General features: G+C 56.7%; 5 protein-coding genes across 5 annotated transcripts; 2 read left to right on the forward strand and 3 right to left on the reverse strand.

Moving 5' to 3' along the window:
* Positions 1-783: 783 nt before the first annotated feature.
* On the reverse strand, positions 784-1,322 carry CC84DRAFT_1191955 (uncharacterized protein; the record flags this gene model as incomplete). The annotated part of the gene is made up of 2 exons (XM_018181218.1): positions 784-911; positions 969-1,322. Coding segments are annotated over 2 exons (482 nt in total), but the record flags the coding sequence as incomplete, so codon positions are not given.
* A 4,777-nt stretch (positions 1,323-6,099) lies between these two features.
* On the forward strand, positions 6,100-7,949 carry CC84DRAFT_1133143 (uncharacterized protein). Its single transcript, XM_018175961.1, has 2 exons — positions 6,100-6,792; positions 6,844-7,949. The coding sequence occupies exons 1-2, from the start codon at positions 6,198-6,200 to the stop codon at positions 7,542-7,544; spliced, it is 1,296 nt and encodes a 431-aa protein (XP_018041759.1). The 5' UTR covers positions 6,100-6,197; the 3' UTR covers positions 7,545-7,949.
* A 146-nt stretch (positions 7,950-8,095) lies between these two features.
* CC84DRAFT_1158938 (uncharacterized protein) lies at positions 8,096-9,966 on the reverse strand. The gene is made up of 3 exons (XM_018177100.1): positions 9,582-9,966; positions 8,989-9,466; positions 8,096-8,939 (listed from the first exon to the last, which is right to left on the reverse strand). The coding sequence occupies exons 1-3, from the start codon at positions 9,871-9,873 to the stop codon at positions 8,558-8,560; spliced, it is 1,152 nt and encodes a 383-aa protein (XP_018041760.1). The 5' UTR covers positions 9,874-9,966; the 3' UTR covers positions 8,096-8,557.
* A 1,052-nt stretch (positions 9,967-11,018) lies between these two features.
* On the reverse strand, positions 11,019-12,334 carry CC84DRAFT_1211057 (FtsJ-domain-containing protein; the record flags this gene model as incomplete). The annotated part of the gene is made up of 6 exons (XM_018182348.1): positions 11,019-11,093; positions 11,142-11,303; positions 11,353-11,850; positions 11,908-11,934; positions 11,985-12,035; positions 12,086-12,334. 6 exons carry the CDS (start codon positions 12,332-12,334, stop codon positions 11,019-11,021), a joined length of 1,062 nt encoding a protein of 353 aa, XP_018041761.1.
* Positions 12,335-14,678: 2,344 nt separating this feature from the next.
* CC84DRAFT_1158942 (uncharacterized protein) lies at positions 14,679-15,558 on the forward strand. Its single transcript, XM_018177101.1, has one exon. The coding sequence runs from the start codon at positions 14,770-14,772 to the stop codon at positions 15,526-15,528; it is 759 nt and encodes a 252-aa protein (XP_018041762.1). The 5' UTR covers positions 14,679-14,769; the 3' UTR covers positions 15,529-15,558.
* The last annotated feature ends 79 nt before the right edge of the window (positions 15,559-15,637 follow it).

The raw sequence follows: 15,637 nt of genomic DNA on the forward strand, positions 1-15,637 counted from the left end.
ATCATCTCGCCTCCTGTCGCGGATTCAGATCCTCACTACTACGAAGTCGGAACTGCAGGCAGAATTTCAGAAATTTATCCAGGGATCGTCACCGGGATGAATGCCAAACATATAAAAGCGAAACCGAATTCAACGCCTCTCGCGACCGGCAACCTCATGAACCACAAACACACACACACACACACACACACACACAGCGAACAGTAGATACAATTTATTTCACATAGCATTATCACTCACGCCTAAACGCTTTAGCACAAACACGCTCACTATGGACTATGAAGTCAAGACAAGTCATAATCTTCGTAAACCCCGCCCTCCATCCGTTACCGCTGGGGTATCTCCACCAAGCCCGATCATGAGAAATGCCGCTTGCCGCTTACACATCACCAACGCATCTCCACTGAAAATATCAAGTAATGAAAGCCAAAGCAAAGAAGAAAAAAAGAAAACGACCAAGGACGACTCATTAAAAAGGCCACGAAACGCATGCTACCGAAACAACCCATTCAACACGCTCTCCAGCTTTGTCGCGAGCGGATCCTCATCCCGCACGCGGCCAGTCTCGTCGAACCGTGGTGGCAGCTCGATAGTCTCGTCCGACGCATTTGAGGCGGGAGACTCGTCTCGCTTCCTGCGGTCCCTGTGTCCGTCCCTATCGCGCCTCCGCCTACCATCTCTATCGCGGTCACGCTCTTGCTCTTGCTCTCGCTCCCGCTCACGCTCAGGTGCCTTCTCCCCATCAGGCGTAAATTCCCACTCCTGCGGCTGCAAATCAAACATGACGCTCTTCTCGCTCGCGGGCTTGACCGGCTCCGGCTGAATCGTTGTCTCGGTCTCGCGAGACGCCGAATGAATGGGAGACGGAACGTTGTGAATGGGCGAGTTGGCATGCTGCGCGCCTAGACGATCTGCGACTCCAATGTTAGCAGGGCTAATTCCACGGCCAGGCGAAAGCCTAGACCCACCGAAACGAGAAGCGTGCACGTGCTCGGGGAGGGGAGGATCGCGAGCACTCACATTGTCATCCGGGCGGCGGTAGCGGGGGTCCTGATGCGCGTAGGGGTTGCCCGGCTCGGGCGGTGGTGGGGTGTAACCCGTGGCGGGGTGGATGTGGCCAGCGTTTGAGGGCGAGTAGCCGTTGTTTGGGGGAGGATAGTCGGCGGGGTTGTAGGGTGGGTAGTTGTTGTTGTTGTTGCTGTAGTCTACAGGTTGGGTTGGTGGTGGGGGAAAGTAGTTCGTTTGAGGAAAGTACTGGGGATCTTCGGCGCCGGGAGGGGGAGGGCTGTAGCTGCCGGTGGAATAGGCTGAGTCTTCTTGTCCTGTGGATGTTTAGACTGGCGGTTCAACGTCTGGATGCGAAGAATACCTACGTTGTCGCTCGCGTTCAGCCTTCTTCTTCTCGCGCCGCTTCGCTGCCTCGTGAGCAGCCAGGCCAGCTACACCGGCAACAGCAGCAGTCTCGGCAGCTTTGCGTGTCCGACTCTTGCTGCGGCTTCTACTGGATCGAGAACGCCGCCGTCCACCACCCGAAGAGGATGACGAGCTGCGACGCCGATGCCTGTGGTCCGCCGGGTCGTAGTCGCGAGACCGGCGGCTCGAGGGGCGATCGGTATAGATAGGATCACCACCGTACTCTACAAGGGCTGCGTCACCAGCTGTGCTTCCGCGTCTACCGGAACGTACCGACCTGGATCTCGACCTTGATCTCGACCTCGACAACTCTTTGGCCTCCTTCTTAGCCTTTCGCTTCTCGTACAAGCCCGTCACAGCCGCGCCGGCTACGCCAGCAGCAGCAATCGGAATGCCTTGACGAACTCGGCTGCGGCTCCGTCCACCCTTCTTCTCGCGCGACTTGCTACGTTGATGTTCGACAAGACCGGCGACTGCCGCACTAGCGAGGCCGACCTGCGCAGCACGCCGATTGCGATGCTCAGGGCTCATGTGCCTGCTCTCCGACCTGCCTCGTGAGCCTTGACTCTTGACAGACACGGCCCGGGAACGGGACCGGGAAGACTTTCGACGCCTAGATCTGCTGCGGCGGTCTTCAATGATCGTCGTCTGTGTCTCCTTCTTCCCGCGTTTCCCTGCGGCGTATGCCAGGGCTCCGATACCGGCGACAGCCGCAAGAGTGCCCAGCTTCTTCGTGCGTGACGAGGAGCGGCTCCTACGCCTGCGGCCACGGTCACCCGACCAGGACCTCGAACGGGAGCGGGCCCTGTAGCGGCTAATGGCTTCGGCGCCCACCGCTCCCAGCGCACCATAACCGGCAACTTGACGGAGGTGGTGGCCGGGATCTTCTCCTTCCCTCTTTCGACGATGCCTGATCAGCTCAGCCGCGGCCACGCCACCGAGGACACCTTCAGCGAGGTGACGGCGGTGGTTAGGGCTGACGTCGCGGCCACTGCCCCAGGTATCCTTTTCCTTGTGGATGAAGACTACGTCATCGTCGCTGTACGCGTCCCTATCGTAGCGACCGCGACCGTATTCACGCTCATCGTAGTAGCTCTCTTCGCGGCGGCCACCACGATCGATTTCCTTGACCTTTCGCTCATAGTAATAATCTTCGTCTCTGCGAGGCTCGCGCCGGGCAACCTGTCGGTCTTCGACTCGCTCAACAAGCTCGTAAGATGGCTCTTCTCGTCGGATGATGACCTGCTGGGGGGCCGACTCTTGAAGAATGATGGGCTGCGGGGCCTCGTTGCGGATAATGATAGGTTGCGGCTGCTGAGGCTCCGGACGGAAGAACTCGGTGGATCTTGAGTAACGTTCCAGCGAGTACGGCTCGCGCTCGACCTCGCGCTCGACCTGACGTTCCACACGGTACTCTCTGACCGGGGACGGCGAGCGCTCTACTTCGCGCTCGATGCGGTACTCGCGAATCTCGCGGCGGGGGGAGGGGTCACGCTCAACCTCGCGCTCGCGCTCGACGAAGCGGTACTCTCGGACTTCGCGGTCGCCGTGGTCGTGGTGGTCATGGTGGTGGTGGTCGTCGACAGTGTACCTGCGCACCTCTCTGCGCTCTTCGATGTCCTCGTGGTGCGGTCGTTCGCGGTGGACGAGGCGCATTTCCGACTCGTAGCGGTCCTCCTCGAGTGCGTTGTCGGGAATCTTGTAGCGCTTTACTGTCGTGTAACTGCGACCCCCGTGGGAGCCCGTCTCCCAGTCGCGCTCCCGCTCCCGCTCTCTAAATATGGTCGACATGGCGCACAAGCGGGGTGTTAGGCAGCGGGCCGAGCGGACCGAGCGGACCCTGTCTCGCGAGTGTGGTGTTTATATGTAGATGCAGTGCCAGTGGGCGGCGATCCGGTGCGGTGAGAGTGGTGAATGGTGCGTGGCAGGCGGCAGCGCAGTGACGCAGCGTTCGCAGGACTCGTCTATTGATCTGACTGGGCAGAAGGCGGAGGGGCGCGGGAGGCCGCTGAGCAGCTGAGTGCAAGCGAAGCGATTGGCGGCGGCAGCGAGATGCAGCGCGCGATGGATAGTGAGGTGCGCCGGTTCGCAGGACAGTCTAAGTAGTGCTATAGGAAGGGTTGGAAATCCTCAGCTGCGGGCGACGGCAGGCTCAATATGAGCCCATGCGGAAACCAAGGATGTGAGGCTGCCCAGTTTGTGGAGCAAGGACCAAGGACCTGGTCAACTGATTGACGTCACAGGGCTGGAGCCGACATGCGAACTATCACGACTCAGATGTTGGATGGCGCAAGAAGGATGCGAGAACGGCTGCAGAACGCTCTGCGGGGCCTATATAGTTCGAGACTACTCGAGGCCACGCTGGAAGGCTGCCTCGTGCATCGTCACCGTTAAGACGACACCGTATCCTGTCCATCCCCGCGCCGCTTCGCCCCCACCGTAGCAGTGTACGACACGTCTGGCGAACCGTTCCTCTCGCAAGAGTGCGATGCTTTCGAGCATTGCTTTGGTTGAAGTATAGCTCACCGGTTCCCTTGCGCGGTTTTGTTGAAAGAAGGCTATTGGCACAGCCTACCCTACGGTGAGTAGCCAAGCACGAGGCTCGCAGACGGACAAGCCACCACCAGCTGGTGAGAAGCGTCCAGTCACCTGTCTGTTATCTGACTCACTTTAGCCATTCGAACTCGTCCGCTCCTGCTTTGCGTGCTGCTGCTGCTGCTGCCTAGGAGCATTTCTGTACGAAATCTCTAGAAGAGTCACCAGGCTTTCGAAGTCTTCCGTTCAAGGAACCCTTGTGATAGCAAGCTGCACGCGCGCCCGAAGTCCTGCATTCGATCGGTTTCAGTCGGATAGGCGCAGGTGACCGGAGAGGGGCTGAAAGGCCGATATTTTCTACCTTGGCTGAAGTCGTCTTAAGTGCGTTGCTCACCATGAGTAGACGCAACGTTAACAGTGGCTTGAGGCAAGCACGAAGTAGATCTGTCCAACAAGCGACCTGGCTGCAGAAAAGGCCACGGCGTTGAGAACGCGCGGCATACGCTTATGGAAGCGCACACATGTCGAGTCTTCCGACGTTGTACGGGGGGATGGCTGGAATAAATATAGGCATCGTACATCACAGTGTTGGTGGTTTGATGACCAGTGAAACAGGCCGGGAAGCGTTCAGACGATTGACTGCGGGAGGACAGCGGCCATAGCCGCACGCGCCTGACTTCCTCGGAACGCTTGCGCAATCTCACCGACACCAATCCCAGCAGAGGCTACATGCTGGCGTTGGCACAGTTCGTCGTTTCGCTGAGATTTCGAAGTTCGTGATCTGCATCGAGTCCTGGCACACTGCCTATGGGAGTTTGCAGAGTTGCCGAACAGAACGATAGCACGAGCTGCCACACCGTATGTACGCCAAGAACTCCGCCCACCGTTGTACCCATAACGATCGGCTATGACGGCGTTGTGGTGCCGCACCCGCAGCCACAAGACGTGCTCTGGTGTCACGGTGGCAGTGCGGCTTCGCGCTCCTTAAGGAAGGAGTATCTCCTCCTTTGCGAGCCCGGGACCTGGTCAAGTCCGTAGAAGCAAGGCAAACAGCCAAGACAATGCACACAATTGTCCCCTTCTGCCCTGGCTGACTGGTATTGGAAGAAGACAAATTGTCCGACGGAGTTGTCGCGAAGCTCAGGAGCATGCATGGCTGTGGCGTAGCATCCCAACTTGAAGTTCGAAACTGGTCACGAGCAATACCTGGGCACGGTGACGCGTATGTGTCTCCACAGATCCCAGTATCGCCTTCAAGGATTGCGATGAAGTATCCTTTCGTGCGCGTTTCAACTTGGGGAGATGCTCCGCTGGTCGCGTTTTCCCGCCTTAGGCAACGGTCGCTTCGAAGTCCGCAGGCTGCTCACGCTACTCACCCGGCCGACAAACGCTTTGCATGCATGCTCGCATTTCTGCATGGGAAAGTGGTGCCGCGTCAATGTTTCGCAGCCGAACGAGGAACGTAAGCTAAGCCAGTGGGTGAATGTGCTACGGTAGGAGACTCTGGTTTAGCCATCGGAATGCGGAGTGGCACAGCTCTTCTCTCGCCAGCTGTCTTCACTCCTCTCTGATCCTCGTGCTGGACAAACAGCAGTCAGGGCTGCCGCCTCGTGGCGTTGTTTGCTGTACCTCTCCGCGACGACTCCTCTCCTCGTTTCACACGAACCGCCCGGGCAGCCCACCGTGCTCGAAGCAGTCAAATCTGGTGCGCGGACTATATTCACCAAGGGAACGCCAAGTTCTTGGCATGGAGCTTGACCTGCGGAACGGAAAGCGCAGGGTGGGCACGTCCAGATACATACGCACTGTGGTGCTGTATATCCCCGGTGATGGTCCCTCTATAAACTCATCCTGGCCTCATCGCCGCTCCGCTGCCGCCCATAACTTCTTCGTCGCTCCTTCCACACGTGGCCTTGCTTCAACTTGACCCTTGTTACACCACGGTCGACCGCAAGCGCTCAACTACTCCACCTACCTCGTGCAAACTTTGCCGCTTGATCCGCTCGCTGCGATGCCCCTTGAGACACTCACTATTTCCTAGATTTTGTATTTTCTTCCTCGCTCTGGCTGTGCACAATATCCACATCTTTCTTTTGTTTCTCTTGAGCATTAGCGAGTCATTGGTAGAAGATGGCCCCACGGGACGCTAACTGGATCGATGTAAGTCTACCCGTCCAAATCCTTTCAAACAGTACAATCACTCTGACGCCTCATGATGAAAACAGGGCCTACGCGGAGTGGCATCCTTTATGGTCGTAAGCGGCCACCTGTGCACAGCTTTCGTCCCATGGCTGCATTCGCCAGCGAATGACCCACACACTGCTCCACACCTGTTTCAATTACCATTTTTCCGACTTGCCGTCGGCGGGCGCTCGGCTGTGGCGCTCTTCTTCCTCATAACCGGATACGTGAACTCGATAGGACCTATTGGGCGATCGCGCGCTGGAAACACTGATGCGGCGTTCAATGGCATTGCTAAGAGCGCCCTCGCTCGCTCAGGCAGGCTGGTTCTTCCGACGATGATGGCCACGGCGTTGACGTGGTTTATGGCCAACATCAATGCTTACCATATGACCAAGCATGTCGATTCGACGTGGATCCGTCAGGGCTGGCACCGGCAGGAGCCTACTCTTGGAGCAGCATTTAGTTCGCTGTTCAAGGCTGAGGTGGATACGTGGACAGTAGGATGGGACGACTATGACGGGACGCAATGGACGCTGCATCTATTCCTGGAAGGCAGCATGTTGGTCTACATGACCATGTTTGCTACGGTTCTGGTAAAACCAAAGGCACGATTCATTGTCTACGCTGTACTATACCTGTACTTCTGGCAGCTTGGAGAAGGTAATTGGTATCCCACGGCGGAAGAAGCCCCTGAAAGCTAAAACGACACAGGCCTCGCAGTCGGCGCTCTCAAAGGCCTCAACATCGTCTTCGGTATGTTCGTCGCAGAGCTACACAACCACTACAAAGATACAGCGACCTCTGTCCTCCCGGCCCCGATCCCAGCCCTCATGATCATCGCGGGCATGTTCATGGCCGGCTTCCCGCAAGACTCGCCGCAAAACGCGCACTGGTCCGACTCCATGGCACACTTCATGCAGGCCATCACCGTCGAAAAGACCGACATCCGCCGCTACTGGGACCACATCGGCGCCGCGACCGTCCTGCTCGGCATCTTCTTCAGCCGCAACGCCCGCCGCGTGCTCACCAGCCCGATCTTCAACTTCCTCGGTCGCGTGAGCTTCCCCGTCTATCTCATGCACAACACCTTCATCAAGTCGGTGCTCACCTGGATGGTGTATCTCCCATCCGCGATGAACCCGCCTAGAAACGAAAAGGGGCACCAAATGGACCTCCAGCGCGGATCCACAACGCACATCTTCATTGCGGTCGCGGTGTTTTACTACGTCCTCTACCGCGCCGCCGCCCTCTGGGTCCAGCACATCGACCCCTTCTGCGCGAACCTTGTAAACGCTGCGACGAGCTGGGCGTACGGCGAGTCGCAGCCCCGCGAGAGCAGGCCCATTCTGCAGACCATCGAGCGGCGATCGTCGCCTAGCCGCGAGAAACCGAAGCTCGACTCGCCCGTATGAGCGCACACCACTTTTTCGTCACCACCCACTCCCGGCGCCAGCGCCGTCCCATCGCTACCACCTTTCTCTTCTTGTATATTCTGCGCCGAAGCCTGGGCTTCATTTATACCCTTGTAGTTTACCTCGTTCCGTTTGTTGTGTTGACACGGCCGCGGCCAAATACCCGATCCGATCTTTCTCGCGAATGTACTGGCCTAGGCCTTGTGGAGCATGTACATGTATGTGTACGGGGCATGTTGGCGTTTTGGAAATGATATGATGTCGTGCATTTACGGATGGGATTGATATAGTGTGGAGAAGGGAAGCCATGAGCTTTTTTTTGGAGCTTGGATTATGATATACTGGTTTCGCATCGGATTGGATGGATAGAGATGAGAAGAACTTTAGAGATATACTTTCGATGCTAGCAAGCGCGAATGAACAAGTACTATCCGTATACCACGCTTTCGGCGTCGACTGTCGCTGTGCTACTGTGTAAGGGGAGTAATCGCACAGAATGAATGAGCACATCACGTGTCCTCTCCTTTATATGATTACAAAATGCCGCGATTTGTAAGAATAATATAATATTCTCATTAATCTTCCGCCAGCACCACCTCGCAACTCTGGTATCTCGCATGCATACATACTGAAAGACTTGCCGCAAACGCTGACGACAACCCCAGTCAGGTTGTCCCAACCCCGACCCCCTAAGACCAAACACCAACAGACCGACCCAACTCAATAAACCCCGGATTTCCAAGACAGACAAGCAAAGAGGAAAATAAAAGAGAAAACTACCGTGCAGCATTCGCAGCTGGGACCCGAGCCCGTGGAGTTATGATACGGGAGGTTGGATTTTTGCCTTTGTACACGCCTTGGGAATTCATGGAAAACATTTGACAGACAGACAAGACAGACACTGCGCCGGATGCTCTATGTCGTTTCGTGACCAAAGACATTATAGAAGTACAGATTGATGTGGTATGCCGCGCATGTACGGTACGAAGAAAGATGGCGCCACGCCCGCGAGGTTATTGCTGCTGCTGCTGTTGCTGCTGGAAGTTGTTCGGCATCGCATTGCTCGGAAGTTGCATATTTGGCGGCATGCCGGCGCTGTTGGGATGCTGCATATTGTTGTGTAGCCCGGCGCTGTTGGGCGGTTGCATATTGTTTTGCACGCTGGCTTGTGAGGAGGTCGAATTCAGGCGCTGGGGACCGGGTGAGGGCTTGTTGGGCGCGCCTTTCCAGCCCGGAAACAGGCTCTGGAGGCGGGAGTAGAGCTTCACGAGGTCATCGGGCGATGATGGCGCGACCATGATGGCAGGGCCGGGCATGATGTTCTGGTTCGGCTTGGTGTGCTTCTCGGCGTTCTGCGCGAGGAAAGCGAGGTTCGCTTGCAAGCGGCGCATGTAGCTGGGAACGTTAGCAGATGTCGCGACGTGTAAGCTGCGGGAATGCTCGCTCTCTGTATTCTGGCGAGGGCTGCTGCGCCTTCTCGCCCTCCTGCTTCGCGTCGGGCGCGGGCCCAATGTGCCCGGCCTTGCCCTGCTCGTACAGCTCCATGACCTGCTGGATGAGCACCTGGTTGATCTCGAGCAGCGTGTCGATGCGCTGCTTCTCGCGCGCCTGCGAGACGGGCGAGACGGGCGACTGGGGGAGCGCCTTCGTGGGCGTCTGGGAGGCCATTGGCTGTGCGGCGGCGGGCTGGCTCGTGGGTGGGTTCATTCCCTGGGTGGCGGGCACGCTGGGCGAGTGCGTTTGCTGGGGCGTCGCATAGGGGGACGCGGTGTTGGTGTGCTGGCTGGTGGCGGGCGAGGCCGTGTTGCGGTTCTGGATGAACTGCTGGTGGGCGGGGGACGCGAGGGCCTGCGCAAAGGGCGCGCTCGAGTACGGGCTCGCCTGGCCCTGCTGCTGCTGTTGCTGCTGCTGGAGCGCGGCGGCTTCATGGGGGTCAGCGGGCGGCGCAGAGGCGTGACGGCACGGGAAGCGGGACGCAGGATGGGCACGGGGATAGCATAGGGGCAGGGTGATGGTGGCAGGCAGCGGCGCGCTTACCTCTGGCCTGGTGCATCTGAAGCTGGCTCTGCGACAGGCCTCCGGGCTGCATCACGGCGCCACTCGTCGCTTGAGACGCGCCGCCTGGCATGCTCGCCGGGAAGCCGCCTGGCTGGCCATTGGCAAACTGCTGGTAGGGGAACGAGGCGGTGGCTGGATGCTGTAGCCGGGCCTGTGGATCTTGGTACGATTGTGCCTGCTGCGGGGAATGCGAGGGTGCTGAGGAGGTGGAGAAGGGCCCGCCGAACGAGGGCGGCAGGTGCTGGGGACTATTGAACGTTTGGTAATCCATGGCGGGCGCTGCCAGTCATTGGGCACGTCGCACAGCTCGGTTTAGATTGATTGGGGGGATGGGATGATCAAAGAAAGGAATCGTGCGGTGTGTGATAAGGTTGTTGGGTCAATGCCGACGCAGCGAAGAACCTGCGCCACTGCGAAACCCCGGCGTGCCCTAGAGCGCCCATCGCGCGCAGCAGTCCTCAGCGGCGAGCCCGCACCGCGACGACAACGACGGCGACAGCAGAGCAGAGCATCGCGGCCGCCCAGCAGAGCAGCCCGAAACAGCATGCAACAGACCCGGCGCCTCGTCAAAGGCCTGCCCGCCTCCACGCATGCAATGGCACCTGGACAACCCCTGCTCGCCTTGGCCCACTCTACGCTACGGAGAATACGCTGGACCGCTTCCAGATCCGCACTGCAGCCACATGGCATGGCCCGGTGGGACGCCGTTAATGCTCGTCTCGCAACCAGCCCTAGCCGTACAGAAGGCCCATTGCATCCTGTGATATGCCGCAGCCGGGATCACCGCACGCCCACTACGACGAACGGTGAGTCTGTCACGCTCACCCGTGCCCGGCCCAGGTCGCCTCGCTTCTTTGGGACGTCACACGGCACAGAACTGCATGTGTCTGGTGGGGATTGTGGCGAGCTTCATTCGGAGCGCTCCGAGCGGCCGCGTTGAGCTGCCGCTGTCTCCATTGGCATATCGCCTGGCCCCATCATCCGCCGTGCCACAGGACCCTTGATCTGGCATCGTCCAACCGAACAGGTGCGAATACAACGCCCCTTCGGACACACAGGCACTGGCTGGTCTTATGCTTGCTCCTGCGCTTTGCTTTTAGGAGGCTGTCCTGTCCACGTCCAACACTATCGGTGCAAATCACCCAGCCCTGACTCGTGTCCGCATCTTGCCGTGCCCGTCGGGCCCTAGCCAATATAATGATCACATGGCCGCGTGTAACTTCCCGCAATCGCTCAATATGGGAAATGGGAGCGACCTTCCATCTGCGGTCCAGTTCAAAAGGGTAAAATCATTGATCCAGCATGAGCTCGCAGGAGACCTCAACCACGATTGCCGATGTCCGGCACATGGCGTCATCCGTAGTTTGGCTTTCGCTTCGTAGTGGGAACATGTCTCGTGTCACCAGCGCTACAGCATTATTCTCGAAATACATCTTCTCTTGTCGGGCTTTCTTTGCGTCGCAGTGCAACGAAGTATCCCTCCTTGGACTCCTAACATCACATTAGCGGTAGAGAAGTAGATGTGCTTTCAGGACGTACGGCTCGTGAAGAATCCGGCTTCTCGCGATGCACTTTAGCAAACAGACGCCTGAGCTTTGTCTCGAGGGCTTTATCTTCCGGACCTTGATAGAACTTGCAGAGGTAATGGCCACCGGTGCGGAGTGTGTCGAATGCAAAGTTCAGCCCTGCCATACATAGATCCTGTCCACCAGATTAGCGCGAGCCTGGCAAGAAAGAGAATTTCTCTCACCATGCTGCCAGCGTGGTCCTTGAAAGCAATGCCAGACGTGTTCATCAACCTGAAATACGGGTCACTCAAGCTCTTCTTATAGAAGCCAGTAGTCTGGTCCCAGGGTTCTGACATGTCTGAGAGCACCACGTCCACGACTCTGCCTTGGCGCAAGTCTCGCTCTTTCAGCGAAAGCTTCGACTCGCTGCCGGTAGTCTCCTTGTCTAGTTGTCCTATCGATTCCGCACCAACCCCTTCTAGATGTGCATGTCGCTCGATGTCAACGTAGCTTTTCTCCATTTCATCGAGCTCCTCTTCTGTCATTCCGTCATCTTTGTGCGTCGCGACCTGCTTTCTGGGGCGACCAAGGTCGGGGTCTTGCACGTAGGCTCGCACTTCGGCTTGTATTGTTGGAGAGAGGAAGTTTCCTTGGATCGTCGAGACGCCTCGGGGAGGCTGGGCCGGTATGAGATCGATGCCTACGACGCGGCCGCCGGGTGAGGTTCTGTTCGCGGCGACCTAGGCTGGTGTCAGATGAACAGGTGCAACGGTTGCGGGGAAGAGGACAGCGCGAACCTGGGACCACGAGCCGGGAGCAAATCCCTATAGTAGAAGTTAGCATTTGGATCCTCTAATCTACGGTTCTCACATACCAAATCGACCACAGTTTGGCCGGGCTTGAAGAGCTTATGCTTCTCGTTCAACTTCAGGCGCATTAATGATGGAAACAGTCGCAACATCGTGTAGCGCATACCTCGAGAAGCTTGAATGCAGCGCGACTCTTCAGTCCCTGTACCTTTGCCTCCTTGGCAAAGAAGTCCTTTCCTTGTCGTGATTTCCATCTCGTTGACGAGGAGGACCATCGCAACGCAGCAGCTCTGGGATATGCTGTTGGTAAACATGTGGTACATTTGACGGCGGCGCAGAAGGCTGGCGCGGGCCAATGCCTTGCTCCTAGAAGCGCGCCATCGGTGAGTTGCTGGAATACACGGCGCGACAACATTGAGAGACTATGGACGTTGGAGTGGCCGCGGTGCATCATAGCTCTTTCCAAAGTTCGAGCATGCGCCACACGGTGGCGCACCACTACCGGCTAGGCGGTGTCGATCTCCAACGTCAGTGTTCATGCCGTACTTGAGGACCTGTGTTTTTCTTCGCTACGCTATTTCTGTTACTTGCACTGCATGCCAAATCGGGACGGGTACTCTCTCAACAGGTATATAGGCGCAATTTAATGTTCCCCATGAGCAATATGCAATCACAAACCAAACAAGTGCCACCGACAACTGTCACCTCAGACGAGCTCATGCAAGAATTAGATGTGAATGGACGGGGATTTTAAACAGCAAGCCAAGTCTGCATTGCTTAAGGTCTTCCTGCATTGGCCTCGCAAATGACAGTTTCACTTCTCTGGGAGATACAAGACAGTTACCCATGGGGTTGTCTAAGGATCGTATATCAGACTCGGCCTTTGTAATATCGCATTCTGAACGCTGTACGTGCCGCCACGTTCACTGGTCAAATGCATCCCGAGTGGAATCGATGTGGTTCTAATGCGACAGGCGGTTCGCATTCTAGAGAAACAGCTCGCATTTGCTTGCCCCGTCCCTGTCAGTGACAGCTCTTGCAGGATCTGGATTAAATTGGATCACCCTTCATAAACAGCAGGTCAAGTCTGATTTGCTTAAGTTCTTGCTATATGGCCCATGCAAAAGACCAGGTCACCCATCCGAGGGATACAACACAGGACTCGCTGATATAGGCCATGTCGGAAAGCCCCTCTACGTGTCCGGAGTTTCTTACACACGGCTTTCTGAAGTCCCGTACTCTGGATGCCGTATCTGGTTTACGTCGCAGAATTCAGCGGTGAAGTGTGCCGATCCAGATTCAACTTTTCAACCTGGTGAATAGCTCGAGTCCGCCTCCCCCGACCCTGGTCAGTGAACAACACGAGCCAGCCTGCAGTGAAAAGCACAAAGCTGCCTGCGATGGATACACGCGCACAAGCCCCAGCTATTGTGCTAGCGGGACAATAGCCTCACGCCCTTCTACATGAAGACCGCCCGCAATCTCCACCGCACGTATTTTCCAAACCGACTACCTCGTGTGCGGGACCCGGAAAGCTCGACAGTCTTCACACCTGCTTTAGCACACGTCCACCACAATCCACCTCCTTATACCCTTTCCTGCGGCTTGACTAAGATCACCCGCTCGCACGCCCACCGGTCGCACACCCCGCACGTGCGACATAAATTTGTCGCCTCCCACCCCGATACCCTGTCCCGTCAACCTCAGCACTCCCATCTAAGTCACGGACAAGACTTGACGATGGATTTCATCTGGGCGCAATTTGTCATCTCTGTCTGGTACTTTATCCTGCTCGGGTGTATCGCAGGTGCCCAAGTCCCTTCGCAATACGATACACTCAAAGGGTTTGGGTGTGGAGCCATCGCCCTCACGGCATGTTTCGACCACCGCCCCGCTTTCGCTATCGCCACCCTGCTAGGGTATTTCCTGTACGATGCTTGGAAGGAAGCTCATACCGACTTAGTTCTCAAGCCTCCAGTCCTCCACCCCAATGGCTGTCTCGTCTCTCTACGTCTTCTTCTCGGAAAGCTGTTCGCTGCCTCTTCCCCATGTAAATGCTCCATCAAGGATTCTAGCAATGGAATTTCTGTTTCGGAAACTAGCTGGAACAAGGAAGACGATCCCGAAAACGCGAAAGGATCTCCCAATGGATTCGCTGTTCCGAACACTGACTGGGATGATGAAGACGATTCCGATGGCTCCGAAGTATCCATCGTCGTTGCCCACGTAGAAGCTCCTTCGGTCAATGCTGGCGATCTGCTCGAGAAGGTCCAGGAGCTGAACAAGTCCAACGAAGCCTTGCTTGCCGCTAACGATAGGATGGCCAAGGAACGCGACCAATTGGAGACCGACAACAAGCGTCTTTCTGGCCTCAACTTCGATCTCAACAGCTGTGTCAAGCTATACAAGAGCGGCCAAACTCTCAAGAACGTGACCAAGAGGGTCGAAGAAGCAGAACAGCGCCTTGCAGATGTCAACAAAGAGAAACGCCATCTGAGAGGCGAGATCGCTCACCTGGAAACCGTTGTTGAGAAGTACCGAGAGCTTCAAGGCGAAGCTGAAGAACGACAGAAGCAGCTCGAAGAACAAATCAACTTTTTCTGCCGAACAGACCAATCCACCGAAGCGAAGCTCAATTCCCTTGATATCATGGTCAAAACTCTCCACGAATTGGCCAGTAGGGGTGGACAGATCACGGACGCCACTGTATTCGTCATGAACGAGCTCGTCCGTGTTAACATTCCTGCCACCCACCTCCAGATCGACCTCGGCAAATTCGCTTACTACGTTAAACATGTAGGCTTGCAATGGTCGAAGGCAGGAAGCATAGCGGGTGGTTTCCGAGCCTCCATGTCCACGTACTTCGGTGGCGATTCCCGCACCAATGTGGTCTTCATCCACCATGGTGGAAACCAAGAGGTTCTGCCGACTCGATCTGCCCACAATCGCCAAGAGTTTGACCATGTCTGCAAAGACATTGAGGCCGAATATCTTTCCTCGGCCAACATTGTCTTCTCCAATTCTATGGCGGGTCCTGGCTCCTCTGGTCTCGTCTATGACACTAGCTACTCCAGTCCCGTGGCCACTGCAAGTGCCTCTCAGATTAGCCAGCCTCCAGCTATTGTCTCCGGTTCTCTGCCTCCGCTTGCGGGTATACATTCTACTGCCCTTGCCAATCAAGGTTCTATGTCTACCACTCAAATTCAGAAACGCACAGATGAATTTTTCCGTAAGGATATTCAGAGCGATAATAAGAAGGAGGCCATCGCAGCAGCTAAGAATGCGGCATCGTTTTCCAGCGGTAACACGAAGCAGTCTGCAAACTCTGATCGAGGCATATCTATCGATGGCGCCCCGGCTGGGAAGCAGAACCCTTTCCAGAAGGCGTTCGCAGAATTGGCCCAGCAAAAGGCCCAGACTGCAGCTCCGGCTCCCGCTTCGGACCCTTTCGCGAACCCCTTCGACAAGAGCATGAGCAGGGCAAACGCTCTCCCGCAAAACCGTGGCTCAGGCATGTCATTCTCGATCCCCACCGCTCCGCCATCGGGCGGATCACGGAGTCTAGCTCGGGGTTCAGCTAGGGATGCCGACTCATTCGATATGCTCTAGGTTTCCTCTTGGTCCTGGTAACATATTTCCCTCTGTGCTTCGCTTGTAGTCGCTAAAAAGGATACCAGCGATCGTGTTGTTCTTTCTTGTCGGTACCCTTCCTTCATTT

The sequence above is a fragment of the Paraphaeosphaeria sporulosa genome, assembly GCF_001642045.1.
Source record: "Paraphaeosphaeria sporulosa strain AP3s5-JAC2a unplaced genomic scaffold CC84scaffold_1, whole genome shotgun sequence".
NCBI lineage: Eukaryota > Fungi > Ascomycota > Dothideomycetes > Pleosporales > Didymosphaeriaceae > Paraphaeosphaeria > Paraphaeosphaeria sporulosa.

Bases quoted from the DNA above. Each gene is read 5' to 3' on its own strand.
- CC84DRAFT_1158942 (XM_018177101.1), top strand. From the start codon at position 14,770: ATGTCCACGTACTTCGGTGGCGATTCCCGCACCAATGTGGTCTTCATC.
- CC84DRAFT_1158938 (XM_018177100.1), bottom strand. From the start codon at position 9,873: ATGGATTACCAAACGTTCAATAGTCCCCAGCACCTGCCGCCCTCGTTC. The intron at 9,467-9,581 runs GTAAGCGCGCCG...ACCCCCATGAAG, and splicing joins TCAGATGCACCAGGCCAGAG to CCGCCGCGCTCCAGCAGCAG. The intron at 8,940-8,988 runs GCGAGCATTCCC...TAACGTTCCCAG, and splicing joins CCCTCGCCAGAATACAGAGA to CTACATGCGCCGCTTGCAAG.
- CC84DRAFT_1133143 (XM_018175961.1), top strand. From the start codon at position 6,198: ATGGTCGTAAGCGGCCACCTGTGCACAGCTTTCGTCCCATGGCTGCAT. The intron at 6,793-6,843 runs GTAATTGGTATC...AAAACGACACAG, and splicing joins CTTCTGGCAGCTTGGAGAAG to GCCTCGCAGTCGGCGCTCTC.